At 30.9% G+C, this 15,256-nt stretch overlaps 1 protein-coding gene across 1 annotated transcript in view; it reads right to left on the bottom strand.

The window, feature by feature from the left end:
* Nucleotides 1–15,256, bottom strand: part of CCDC178 (coiled-coil domain containing 178) — a 325,585-nt gene that overhangs the window by 272,017 nt on the left and 38,312 nt on the right. Inside the window, exons 8-9 of the mRNA XM_006920102.2 lie at nucleotides 8,726–8,868; nucleotides 3,418–3,571 (exon numbers count right to left, since the gene is read on the bottom strand). Of these exons, the coding sequence (XP_006920164.1) occupies nucleotides 3,418–3,571; nucleotides 8,726–8,868 (297 nt within the window). The remainder of the gene's footprint in view (nucleotides 1–3,417; nucleotides 3,572–8,725; nucleotides 8,869–15,256) is intronic.

Genomic DNA, 15,256 nt, shown 5'->3' with positions numbered 1-15,256 from the left:
CTCCAACTAAAAGAGTGTATGAATGGAAAGGAAAGCAAGACCCCTACATATTGCCTATTAAGAGGCTCACTTCAGATTAAAAGACACAGACTAAAAGGAAGGAGATGGAAAAAGATATTGCTTTGATGGACCTAGAAAGTATTTAAGTTGGACACAGAAAGATAAACACTATATGGTTTCACTTATATGTGGAATCTAAGGAATAAAAGGAACAAACTAATCAAAAACAGACTCGCAAATATAGTGGACGATTTGGTGATGGACAGAGGGTAGGGGATTTGGGAGGCTGGGAGAATGGGGTGAAGGGTTAAAGAAGTACAAATTAGTAACTGATGGATGGTCACAGGAATGGGGATCACAGCATAGGGAATTAATTTTTTTAAAAAATGAGAGGATGCAGCCAGACAATGGTAGGATTGATAGGATGAGCAGAGTTGAACACTGATGCTATAATCAGAAGAAATAGTGTTTATGAAAAGTTGGGAAAAAAAATGTGCACATCATGCATTCTGGTGTCTTGCAGTAATAAAGGAAGGGAATAAAGTAAGCAGGGAATGGGTAGTAAGAAAGAGCTTGAAAGAGAAAGAAGGGCTAATTATGGAGGGATCTGTATTACTATCTATTTAAAATCAGGTTCTTTCAACTCTTTGATCCCATCTCATCCTCTCAGTCACTTCAGTCCAGTGTGTTTTAGTTTTATGTTTTCAGCCTTGCCTATTTCTGGATTCTTCTACATTGCCCATGCAGTGGTGTGAGTCACTCTCATGTTAATTCAGGTGCATATTCCCTAGATGGCATGAATGAGAACAAAATAAAGATGTTTTCTGAGAAAAAACATTTCGAGAATCTCAAATCTAGCTCACTAAATAAGTTTGTAAAAGATATACTTTAGTAACAACAAAATGCCAATTAGCAATATGATAAAAAAAAATGTGTGCAAACTGTTAAACTAAGAATAAATATAATCAAACATTTATTGCATAAATTAATAAGAAATTATCTACTATAGGAAATATTAAATATGATAGGCAGAACACTATGGAAAATAGAACATATGTCAGTTAAGTATCTTAAGGTCCTTAAACCATTCAGGAAGAAGTTAAAGATGTTGATTATACTTCACATCCAGTAAGTTAAATATACATTCCAAAATTTTAATAATTTGTAGCTTAAAATGCATAAATAAAATATATCATATGAAAAACTCAATTCTAAACATTCCAAACTTAGTTTCATCTAAAAGCATGGCTTCAAATTATAAAGCAAAAATACAGACAGAAAAATAGTAAAGAAACCTTCTATCATACTGAGATATTTTAATACAGCTCGTATATATCAGTCTGAAAATAAATCAGAAATATAAAAGATTTAAATAACACAATAAGCACAATTCGTAAAGTAGAATTGCATATCACTATCCAAGAAAACATTTTTACCAAATAAAGTATTTATGCAAATTAACCATACAGCAGGACACAAATTAAGCCTTAACAAATTATAAATAATATCTACCACATAGAACCTTTAGGAACAAATTAAAATTACATTAAAAATCGATTTAAAAAATAAATTTAAAATTCAGTGGAGATATAAGTGTTAATTTGTCCAAGACTAATCACAGGCTGACTTTGCAGAGAGCATTTGCCTTCTACAAAGTTCCGAAGAAATTAAGGCCCAGTTTAGAAAAACTATCCAAATAAATGGATAGGTAGATCATGTTTATGTTTAGGGATCCCCATTGTAAAGATGTCATTTCTGTATCACTTAATCCATGAATAAATGTGATTCTAATCATAACTCAAATAAAATTTCTAAAGGAAATGAGCATAATAACACTGAAATTTATACGAAAGGGGGAAAAAAAGGGAGTATAACCTAAAAATCATAAGGAAATACAAAGTTGAGGGATTCATCATAATAATCAAAACTCATTATAGAAGTTTAGTAATGTAGACATGAAGTACTGAGGTAAGGACGGTTAAGGAGACTAATTGAATTAAAAAGAGAATGAAAAAAGGAAACCACACAAATATGGAAACCTCATATTTGACAGAGGTGGCACTAAATATTAATACATAAATAAATACAATAAATTATATTGTAACAATTTTTATGATATATAAGAAAAAAGACTGGATGGAACCTCACTTCACACATTACCCATAAACTTCATATTGATTATGCTTCACATATAAAAAGCAAAATATGCATTCCTAAAATTTGAGAATTTATTATGTCCAAACTTATAAATAAAAGAAATGACAAAAACCCCTCAATTTTAAATATTTTAAACATAGTTTCATCTAAAAACATTGTGTGAGTATGAAAAGTAAAATTTCAAGTCATATGGAATAAAATATCAGAATGTTTTTTGACTTCAAGGTAGGAAAATTTCTAAAGAAAGTTCAGAAAACTACAAAGTTCAAAAGAAATTATTTATAACTTTGACTAAATTAATATTTAAGTTTATTCATTAGAAGTTATCACAAAGAGATGAAAGAAGACTACGTGAAATATTTTTAACATATGTAAATTTAAAATATTTAATATCTATAATATACAACAAATTCTTACAAATCAATAAAAAATAAACATTCAACATGTAAGGAAAAATCATGAGTAGGTTTTACACAGAAAAGTAAATACAAATGACCTCCTAAAAGCCATTAAAATATACTCAGCTCACAAATAATTATGGATTAATTTTTGAAAATAACAAGATACAATTAAGGAGTCCATAATAGAGAGTGAAAAAAAACCCACGTAGTTTTAACTGTACGTAGGATGTAAATTAGTACAAGAGTGTGTGTATTACTGCCTTTTAAAATACTATAATTTCTTTTTACCATTTCATAATTTCCTTTTATATTATTTCTTTTTATTATAGTGAATGAGATGTGGCAGAGGAGGAAGACAGGAAAGATGAGTCACAAAGGAAGGTCAAAGTGGTACCAAGAGTAACAGGACTCAATCTACCCTTCCTGGTTTAAAGATGAAAGAAACCATCAGCCAGGGGTTGCAAGCAACCTCTAAAAATAGAGAATGATCTGAGGCTGACTGTCACCAAAGAACAAGGACCTCAATTCTAAAACCACTGTATCTTGCCGAAACTGAATGAGCCTAAAAGCAGATTCATCCTGGAGGCCCCAGGAAAAAAATGACACCTTGATTTCAGTCTTGGAAGACCTGGAGCAGAAGAATCAGCTGAGCCATGACCCAGAGTAACTCTGAGATAATAAATAGATGCTGTTTTAAGCTACTAAAATTTTAGTAATTTGCTATGTAGCTATAGAAAACCAATATAGAGAGAAAATTGGCTAACTGCTTTGTAATTATTGATAGAGAATAAGTTTTAATAGCCATGGTTCAAAACGAAAATCAGAATTTTTTTTTTTATTTTTAAACATGAAAACTCACCACTTTAGATAAAGCAGATAATTCGTCTTTTGATGTCTTTGTTTCCTTCAATGCTTCAGTCACTGCCTCTTCATTCTCCTCAATAGTAACATTAACATTTTGTATTAATTTACTGTAGTAGTTACATAAATTGTTAATGTTTTCTATCTCTTTCCTAAGAGAGAAAAAACAGTTGATTTTATCCACATTGAAAGAAAAATTAAATTTAAAATTAGGTATATTTAAATTAGCTTCTGACGATGTAAATCAATGAAATTTATATATTCCTAAAAGTTCTCCCATCCCAAAGCAACTCCTGAAAAGTGCCACTTAGATATCAAGAAGTAAATAGTGAGAGAAATATTCACCAGTAGTATTTACGTTTCCAGTGTAAAGGAATTGAGAGAAAAGTGATTTATAAATTATTTATAATAAATCACCTTTTGATTTGATTTTAAGTGAGAGACCTAAGCACCCATGATTCAGAGTCTGAGTAGTACAGGAATGGAAAAGCAAGGAAAAAAAAAAAAGAGGCAAGAAAAGACAATGTAGATGTTAAAAGACCATACAGTCTTAGAGATAAAATGGAAGAAACTGCAGCTTAGGAAAGCAAAGCACTTGTTTAAAGAGAGGTAATTGCCAAGGAGTTCTTTGCTCCTATGTGATCTTCCACAAAGAAGACCAGTGGTAACCTGTGAACCACACAATCCTTTTTCTTATCTGGTAGGTAGAAAACACATTCCAAACATAAAAGTTTCCTTAGATAATGTTGTTTTGGTTTAATACGTGAAAAACATACAAAAGGAAAATGATAAAGTTATCATTTTCATAAACATGGCAAGCAATATAGATAACTCCAACTTTTTTTAAAAATGTTATAAACAAAATAATAAACTAGGCAATTTATTTAAAACCCATATAAGAGATAAAAGAGTAAATCACTTGTGGTAATAAAATTCTACAAACCAATATGCAATAGAAAAAATACCCAATAGGCAAATGAGCAAACAAGATAAACATTCAAAAGAGAATAAATGCCAATGCCCAATAAATGTATGGTGGGCTTATTGAATTCACCTCGGTTCTCATGCACACACCCTGATTTTAGAGGTAGAGTCAAATGAAACTGAAAGACATAACTTTAATGCATAAATGAAAAATTAAAGCAACAAATAAGTAGGCAAGAATATTCTTCTTTACACTTCCATGTTTGGAGAGTACAGGTCTCCCTACTAGAATTTTAGAAGCCAAGTAGATAATGAGAGGTAGGGAAGCTCAGCATTTAAAATGCATAAGTTTGATTAAATTTGCGTCTTTTGAAATTAATTTTTCTCTCAATGGTATTTATTTTCCCCAGTCCAGATAATAAACTATAGATTTTAAGTAAGCCATGGATAATTGCCCAGTTACAAAATAAGGCAGATTAAGTGTTATTTTAGTTGTTTCTTATCTCTATTTCCTGAAGAAGTTGATGTCACCAATTCCTCAGCCTTTTAAGGATCTTTCAATGTGACAGTTTGCTGCTAGGTTTGCTCTCACTGGTAGTTTAGATTTCATCATTCCATATCTGATAAATCAGAATAAATTTAGAAGAATGAAATGGGAAGAACCACTCTACCCTGTTGTGAAGGGTTTCTATATAGTAAAGCAATCAAGACACCAAAGAATATATGCTGTGTGCTCCCATTCATATGGAATTCAAGAACAGACAAAACTATGGTGGTAGAAGTCAGAATGGAGATTACCTCTTTGCGGGGTCAGTGGTGTGGACTGTGAGGAAAAAGGAAAACTTCTAATATGTCAGAAAATTTCTAAATCTTAACTTGGGGCATGGTTACATGAGTGTATACATATTTTAAATATCATTGATCTATAAACTTGATAGCACACATAATCATGTTTCTGTAGATGTGTTAATTCTCAACAAATTTAAAAAATAATGAAGAATAATTAAACATGTCTTTCAAATTTTCTTTTCTAAATCATTTATGACTCCTCTAAAGCTTATAATAGAACTTTTGGAAAATATACTTAAATAAGAAGAAAATCAACAAAGAAAAAATTATATGGTGTAATAAATAATGATGACTATAGGAATAAATAAAATGTGCCTTCATATTTATTTAAATATTAGTTATACAAACCACCAATTAATTTTTATATTCAAAATTGAGAAAAACTTTTATAAAATGTTATAAGATAAAGATTGTTGTATTTATAATATAGGCTAAAATCTATTTTGTGCCAGATAAAAGAATAAAATGCTGAATATATGTACAAATGTATATACACAAAGATGGAAAGATAAATGATTAAAATAAAAATAGAGATAGAAAAACAATTGATAGCTTTGAGATATGCAAAATAAGAAAGAGTATGGAAAACTGAGGGCATTATAGTCTCAAGTCTTCATTCATTCCTGTATCTAACTCCTTTACCATGTAATTTTGTAGGGTTCTCTAACTCTGACTTTGAGCCTAGCCATTTAACTTGCCATTGTCACTTGGATTTTAGAAAATGGGATGCAACTACAGGCTTATGAAGTTCATGTGTGAATGTTTGCTTCTCTACTCCTCTTATTACCATGAGAATATTTCTAATAGATTGAAGAAACATAGAATAATATAGCCAAATCTCCCCATTGTCTCAGCTAAGGATTTCCTACATGAGTAGCAAGTCAGACAAACCTCACAATAATAATAAGTAAATAAAAATAAAGTAAATTTATCTATTAAGAAAATGATCAGATTTACATAAAGGCACAGAAATGAGTTATATGCAATCTGAAAGAATCGACCTAAAATAAAACCAAACAGAAAGGCTTTAAAGAAATAAAATGAGATGTGCCAGTGAGATTCTAATCAGAAGGAATCTTTTAAAATATCAATAGCAAACAAAAGCATACTTTGAGGAAAGAAATATTAAAAGGATTAAAATAATGTATGTGTATATACATAAATATATATATGAAAATCCACTATGAAGATAGAAAATGTATGAACCCATATGCACTTAATGTAGCCTAGAAATATATATAAAATGAATACTGACAGCATAAAAATAAATTGACTAGCATAAGATTTTAACATAGTTATGTTAGAAAAGATAGATCAAGCAGACCAAAATAAGTAAAGCACTCCTCCTATCACACTCCTGGTTGTTATCAGGTTGATTCCCAAGGGTTGCTGGACTGAGACCTAGACTGTTTCCTTGTTATATGAACTTCTCCATAGAGCATCTCAAAGCACAGCAGCTAATTCATCAGAATAAATAAGCAAGAGGACAAAAAGAGAGTGCTAGCAAGACAAAAGTCAGTTTTTTACAATCTAATCATAAAAGTGATAGTCTATTAATTTTTCTTTATTCATCAGAAGCAACTCACTGGATCTAGCCAGTAACGTTCAAGAGTAAGGTAAAAACTACAGTAAAATTTTCCATAAATCCCTTTCTTGTCCAGCAGGTTAACAGTCGTTTGAGCCTGATGATGTAAATGTACATGTGGTAATTAATAGGATTTCCTACTAAAAGAATAGAGAAACAGAAGTATAATCACCAAACTAGAAGAAAAAAAATGATAACAATAACTAAAGTTAAAAAAAGGCAATAAAAAAGGAAAAGAAATAGAGGAAATGGAATAAAGTATATGGTAGTTTAAATCCAAATATATTAGTGATTTGTGAATGTACTTAATGGTCTACCTTAAGAAATGTTCTCAAACAAATTAAAAAAATCTATTTACATGATGTTTACAAGAGAAGTATATAAAACATGAAGACTCAAAAATGTTGAAATTTAAAGAACTAAAAATATATCCCAGACAAATATCAAAAGAAAGCTGGTTAATATCTCAACTGAGTTTAAGGCAAAAGTATTTCAAGAGTCAAAGACAGTCAGTTCATAATGATGAAAGAGGCTAATCATCTCCCAGGAACATATAACAATTTAAAACGTGTGAACTTGAGAGAGTCTGAAAATATATGTATTGAAACAAATAGAATTTAAAAAATAAAAAAATGTAGACAGATATACCATCATAGTTAGTGATTTTACCACACTTTCCCTCAACACTTGACACAAAAGTAACAAAAGTCAATAAATGATATAGAACAATGCTTCTCAAACATCACATTTGGATCTTTTTAAAGTGCAGATTTTCATTCAATAGGTCTAGAGCCTCAGACTCTCCGTTTTGAACAAGCACCCAGATAATGCTGATGTTGCTGGTCCACAGACCACACTTGAAATTTAGCAAGGATATACAAAGGTTAACCTCCAGAATTAGTAAACTTGACCTAATGAAATAATGAAGAATACATTCGGTAAGTAAAGTTCAATAAGTAAAGTACACAAGGAATATTTTCAAATACACAGGAATACTTACCCAAAACAAACAAACAAACAAAAAAAAACTAAGACTCAACAATTTCCAATGAGTTAAAATTATATAATGTTCCCTGACCAAAATATAATTTGGCTGGAAAGCAATAATAATTCATCATGGAAAATTTAAAAATTATACTTCTTAATAACCCATGAGTCAAAGAAGGAATCGCAATGAAAACTACAAAATATATGTAGCAGAATGACAAGGAAGATATAACAATTCAGATGTGATTTATATATTAAATAATACATGGTTAAGCACAGGTTAAAACAGACATAGGTCATGAATTCACAGGTTTGTGAATAAATTTTGTGTTCTTCGTTTTGCTTATATTTACTTGATTCTAAATCCATATGAGTTTTTCTATACTAAATCATTGACCCATTTGAATAAATAAAATTTTTATTATGTCCAATAGAATCATAAAATATTTAAAGCCAAGAGGAATTAGACAAATATCCTAAAACACAATGTCAGAAATAAAACAAAAATCACTTCAATTAATAATATGAAAAATAGTCTATATGTTTTTAAAGATTCCATTTTATTAGAAATCAAATACATATAAATTAATTATGTATTGTGTTCATAATTAATACAAGGCTATATAATTTGTTTTTAATAATATCATGCTGGAAAAATTTTCAATAGTCATTTTTACACATAGATAGCAAGGATATATGTTATTATACCATATCCATAGGAAATTTGGCAATACATATGAACTTGAAAATGACAGAAATGAGTACTTTTTAAAATCTATACACATGTAGATTTACGTATATAAAAATACATATTTCAATTTATATATAAACTTGATAAAATAAATTTGAGTAAATTAGATTCCTTTCTTTTCCCTTATATAAATACAAGAATATAAATGACATTTTTAAATTAATGTTTTACTTCTAAATGTTATATGAAGGATTTGTGAAAAATTCTTACTTGTAGGTGTCTATGTTTATTTTATCATTATTAATATCTTTTTCCATGTCTTCTCTAAATTTTTTAGCTTTCAATTTGGCATTTTCACAGTTTCCTATAGCTTCTTTAAGTTCTTCTTGAACTTGTTTGTATAGTCCCATTACCTAGAAATGAAAAATATTTTTGCTAATATATGCACTTAATAGCTAATTAAAATAATCAGATGAGAAAGATCAGAGAAAGAACTTAAACTTACAGTAGTTTTTATTTTGATAAAAAGTTCTTTACATCAATTTTCTTTCCATAGTTAGTCTATTGTTTAGCAAGTAGTGTTTTGGGTTTCCTTTACCATGAAAGGCATCGATACTAGGGATGTATAAAAGTTATTGAAGAAAACAACTTCAATATCTCAGTTAACATTACCAAAATAAAATCATCTTTTCACCCACGAAAAGTACTGCTGCCTTTTACTGTTTTTATTGTTCAAATACTTTATTGTAGAAAAATCAGAACACACAGCTAAAGAAGAAAATAAATCACCTGTCATCTCATTTAGGAATAATCATTATTATTTTAATGTAAGGGTCCAAAATATTTCATTTTTATTTTTATTATCTAATATCATAAACATTTTCCCTTGTCTCTCCATCTCTCCCTCCTCTGTTAAACTAAGGAGGGGTGGTTATATTGGTCATTCATGGAACTAATGGTCTACATGTCCTGTAGGACAACTGGAGGGAGGGGAGTAGGGGAAGGCCCTAAGGAGTGAGCAATCTTTTCCCCAGTGGTCAAGTGGGGGACTGATATGAAGCAGTTGCCTCCTGAAAAAAGCAATAATTATATCAATTTTTAGAATAGCACAGATACCAGTAACCTTTACAAGATTTTCATTTAAGCACAGGAGTATAGGAACATACACATTTTAGCAGAGAGCAAGGAGAATACTAGGATGATATTAAGCAAACGAAAAGCTCAGGAAACATAATAGAATTCCTAATATCAAAGGAAAAAGGCAATAAATAATATCCCATATCACTTTGTCAGCACCTTTAGAGGAGGCGGCCTGTAAGCATTGCTGAGGCAGTGGTCCTAGTATTGGGAGTTAAGGTGACATCATATGATGTCAAATTCATCTCCAAGGTAAGCTGTGACTGGCATATTCTTTCATATGGATATTCACTCAGGTTGATGTAGGTAATATTTTTGTGGCTCTATGATGTTATGAGGCTGAGCACCTTGTAGAATTTGAAGGCAAGGAACATTGAGCCTTTGGGCTTGATATGCAAGTAGCTATGTACTAAGGCTCAAGCACACAGCCTAGAGGTCTTGCATTATCTAGGCAACTGGGTTACTGCAGCAGACCTCTAGCCAGGGCCTCAAAACAGCAGAATAAAACAAAACAAAACAAAGCTATATTACAAACAAAATACTATAACCAAACACTATATTTCTCCCAGCACCTAGCAATCACTAATCTACTTTCCGACTTTATGGATTTACCTATTTTAGACAGTTTATATAAGTGAAATCATACAATATGCAATTGGCTGTCTACTAGCATAGTGTTTCAAAGTTTATCCATGCCACGACATGCATCAGTACTTCGTTTCTTTTTATGACTGAATAATATTCGATGGTATGGATATATCACATTTTGTTTATTAGGAATTCATCAGTTTACAGACATTGTTTGTTTCTATCTTTTGGCTATTATGAACAGTGCTGCTATGAACATTTATGTATAAGCTTTTTTTTTTTATATACATATCAGTTTTCAATTCTTTGGGGTATATACTTTAGGGTAGAATTGCTAGAAGAGATGATAATTTGAGGAAAAAGCAAACTCTTTTCCACATGGCTGTATCATTTTACATTCACACCAGAAAGTTTGATGGTTCCAATTTTTCCATATACCCACAAAACTTGCTATTTTTCATTTTATTTTTAATCTCATCCTGGTTGGTGTGACTGATATCTCATTGTGGTTTTGGTAGGCATTTCCTTAGTGACTAATAATGTGGAGCATTTATTTTTTCACGTGCTTGCTGCCCATTTGTACGTCTTTTGGAGACACGTCTATTCAAGTCCTTTGCCCATAAATAACTGGGCTGTTTGGTTTTTGGTTGTCGAATTACAAAAGTTCTTTACATATTGTAGGTACTACATCCTTTTGAAATGTATAATTTGCAATATTTCCTCTCACTCTATAGTTAGTCTTTTTACTTTTTTGACAGTGTCCTTTGATGAATAGAAGTTTAAAATTTTTTAACTGAGGTATAATTGATATACAACATTTATTAATTTCAAGTATATGACATAATCTGATATTTGTCTATATAGTGAAATGATCACCATAATAAGTCTATTTAACATCTGTCACCATACAGTTTAAATTTTCTTTCTTGTGATGAAAACTTTTACGATTACTCTCTTAGCAACTTCCAAATATGCAATATAGCATTACTGACTATAGTCACTATGCTGTACATTAAATCCCCATGACTTCTTTATTTTTTAACTGAAAGTTTTTTACCTTTCGACACCTTTCACCCATTTTACCCATCTCCTCTGGCAACCATCAGTCTGTTCTCTATATGAATAAGTTTGTTTATTATTTTTGATTCCACATATAAGTGAGGTCACACAATATTTGTATTTCTTTAACTTACTTCACTTAGCATAATGCCTTCAAGGTCCATCCATGTTGTTGCAAATGGCAAGACTTCACTCTTTTTTTAATTAATTAATTTTTTAGGTGACATTGGTTGATAAAATCCAGTAAGTGTCAGCTATACACTTTAACAGTAAGGCATATATATATTTACACTGTGTGTTCATCTCCCATAGTTAGATTTCTTTCTGTCACCACATATTTGACCCCTTTTATCCCGTCTACTTCCCTCCTTTCCCCTCTCTGCTACCCTCTGGTAACTACTATTGTCCATGTCCACGAGTCTCTGTTTGTCCTGTTCATTTGGTGCTTTTAGGTTTATATCCCACATATAAGTAACGCCATATGATTTTCAACTTTTTCAGTCTGGCGTATTTCGCTTAGCATGATTATCTCGAGTTCCATCCGTGTTGTCACAAATGGCAGTATAACATCTCTTCTTATGCCTGAGTAATATTCCATCATATATATGTACCACAGCTTCTTGAGCCAATTATCTATCATAGGACACTTTGGTTGCTTCCATGTCCTGACCACTGTGAATAATGCCACTATGAACATCGATGTGCAAATATCTTTTCAGATATGGGTTTTCAAGTCTTTGGGGTAAATACCCAGTAGAAAGATTGCTGGATCATATGGTAGATTAATTCTTAGTTTTTTGAGGAACCTCCATACGGTTTTCCAGACAATCAAGTTTCTGAAGTTTCCCCTTATATTTAAATATTTAAAAATTTCTTGTGATGATACACTACTTTTTACATGGATATCTAGGGACTACTATTTATATTTTGAAAAAGGTTTTCAAACATACATAAAAGTGAAAAACCAAAAAGTATAATAATAACTCCCCTATATGCCATGTATAAAAATTTTGCTATACTTATTTCATCTTTTTAAAATTTTTCTTTATTTTCTTAAAATACTTCAGGTAAATCGCAAACATTTTATCATTTACCCTTACAAATAGAGATATTTTTATTAATAGCCACAATGCTATCATCATTCTGCGGTACAGAAGCTTTTTAGTTTAATGTAGTCCCATTCATTTATTTTTCCTTTTACTTCCCTTGCCTTTGAGGTCAAATTCATAAAATCCTCTTTAAGTTCAAGGTCCTTTAGTGTAGCTCCTATGTTTTCTTCTATGCATTTTATTGTTTCAGGTCTTATATTCGAGTCCTTAATTCATTTTGAGTTAATTTGGGCGTGTGGTGATAGACAACAGTCTAGTTTCATTCTTTTGCAGGTGGCTTTCCAGTTTTCCCAGCACCATTCATTGAAGAGGCTTTCCTTTCTTCTCTGTATGTTTTTGGCTCTTTTGTTGAAAATTATTTGCCCATATAAACATGGGTTTACCCTGGACTTACAATTCTGTTCCATCTGTCTGTGTGTCTGTTTTCTGCCAATACCATGCCGTCTTGACTATTGTCTCTTTGTAGCAAAATTTGAAGTTGGGCAGAGTGATGTCTCCAGGCTCGTTCTTTTTTCTCAGGATGGCTTTGGCAATTTGGAGTCTTTTGTGCTTCCATACAAATCTGATGATTTTTCTGTTCAATTTCGTTAAAAAATGCCAATGCAATTTTGATGGGGATTGCATTAAATCTGCATAATGCTTTAGGTAATAAGGTCATTTTAACTATGTAGATTCAATACTTCACTTTTTCTATGGTTCAATAATATTCTTTTATGTATACATATACATACATATTTTCTTTGCCCATTTATCTGTCGATGGACATATAATTTCCTTATGTGTCCATTTATAGTAGCTGAGGCTACTATAAATACTGTTTCAATAAACATGGGAGTGCATATACTTTACAAGTTAGTGTTTTTGTTTTCTTCAGATAAATACCCTGAAGTGGAACTGTTGGATCATATGGTAGTTTTATTTATTTATTTATTTTTTGAGGAACCTCCATACTGTTTTCTGCAGTGACTGTATTAAGTTACATTGCCATGAACAGTGCACAAGGGATTTTCTTCTTATCCTTGCCAACACTTGTTATTTCTTGTATTTTTGATGGTAGTCATTCTAAAAGGTATAAAGTGGCATCTCTGTACTTTTGATTTGTATTTCCCTGATGATTAGTGACGCTGAGCACCGTTTCATGTTCCTGTTATGCCAGCTGCATGTCTTCTTTGGGAAAATATCTACTCAGATCTTCTGACCATATTTAATTGGATATTTTGGGGTCTTTTTTTTTTCCTATTGAGTTATAAGAGTTCATTATATTTTTTTAATATTAACCCCTTATCAGGTACATGATTTGCAAATATTTTTGCCATTCAGTAGGTTGCCTTTTCATTTTATAGATGGTTTCCTTATCTCTGCAGGTTTTTAGTTTTTAGTTTGATGTAGTCCTGCTTGATTTTTTTTTTTTTAACTTTTGTGCCTTTGCTTTTCGTGTCAAGTCCTAAAATTATCACCAAGACTGATGTCAAGGAACTTACTACCATTGTTTCTTCTAGGAGGCAAAATTTATAAATCATAATTAATTTAAAACATTTGGTTTATTGGAACACATCACAGTATATGATTTTTTAAAAAAGACCAATCATAAGCAACACTTTCTTTTCCATATTCTGAGACACATCTGTTATCAATGAACTATTTATTCAATTATTTATCCATTGTTCAAAAACATTTTTTAGTCCTTACTATGTGCCAAGTAATCTGTTAGTCATGTTTGAGAACATTTAGTATTATTATAAAATACTTAGTAATATAGATATATGAAGGACAGTACATTTTCTTATATATTATGTGCCCATGTATGTCAATAGCATGCAGAAGCATACAACTTTAAAAAAAAAGTTTTATAATCAGAAAACATTAGAGAAATACATGTTTACCTTGGTTAAATTTTTTTTTTTTTCAGTAATAGTAACTGATTCTTGCTAAGAGAATCAAAAGGAAATTTATTATGAGAACATCAGTACCAGGGAAATGGATCTGTAGTTTGAGAGGTAAAGATCCACTTTACTTCAAGAAAATTTCTTGCCTTTCCTGTTATTATTTCACATCGGATTATTTTGTACTTACAATAGAACTATAAATATGGGAAAAATTCTATTCTAGTTATTTTCATATATTAATTAATTTCATGTGCACATTAAACTTATGCAGGCAGTGTTATTGTCATATTAATTTTATGAATGAAAAAAATGAGGTACAAAGGTTAAAAATGTATCTAAAATCTGAATGGTAAGATTCAAACACAATGATCACAGAATCTGTGCTCTGAAACATTATTCTAGCTTGCTTTCCTACAGTCTCTATGAACATATTTTTACTTCTTTCTGAGGAGGTATTTGGTTCTCTCAGTGTTCATAATTTTGCTTTTCATTTTTGTGTTTTGTCAGTTATACTCATAATATAAATATACATTTTCTTATCACTCTTTTGTAAAGTATCACTTATTTGTAAGATATCTGCTGTCATTTATAGCAGAGGGTTTTCGTTATTTTGGTTGAACATCTATAACCTTTCTTAATAGCACCCCAATTTCATTATGAAAAATTACCTTCCTTTGTGTTGTATACCCCTAAGTGGATGGTTTAATTACAGTTCCTGCCTCCCACTATAAAAGCCAAGGGAGCCAGATTCTTGCTCACTTTGACTCCTGGAATAGCAAGAGGTGGTCAGCTGACCTAAAAGCCAGGTAATCAGACTCTTTTCCAGGAATTTAAGATGCAACGAGTGATACAATGATGAGGAAATAGTGGAAAGGCAATCATTACATTAATGATAGTTGTATTATCCTGGATTCTCCAGAGATATAAAACCAACAGGATAAAGAAATAGAAATAGAAGAAGGGAGAGAGAGAGGGTAGAGACTGATTAATTTTAAGAATTGGCTCATATAATTGTAGAGGTG

The sequence above is a fragment of the Pteropus alecto genome, unplaced genomic scaffold, assembly GCF_000325575.1.
Source record: "Pteropus alecto unplaced genomic scaffold, ASM32557v1 scaffold146, whole genome shotgun sequence".
NCBI classification, from domain to species: domain Eukaryota; kingdom Metazoa; phylum Chordata; class Mammalia; order Chiroptera; family Pteropodidae; genus Pteropus; species Pteropus alecto.
This window is presented reverse-complemented; position numbering and strand designations above follow the sequence as displayed.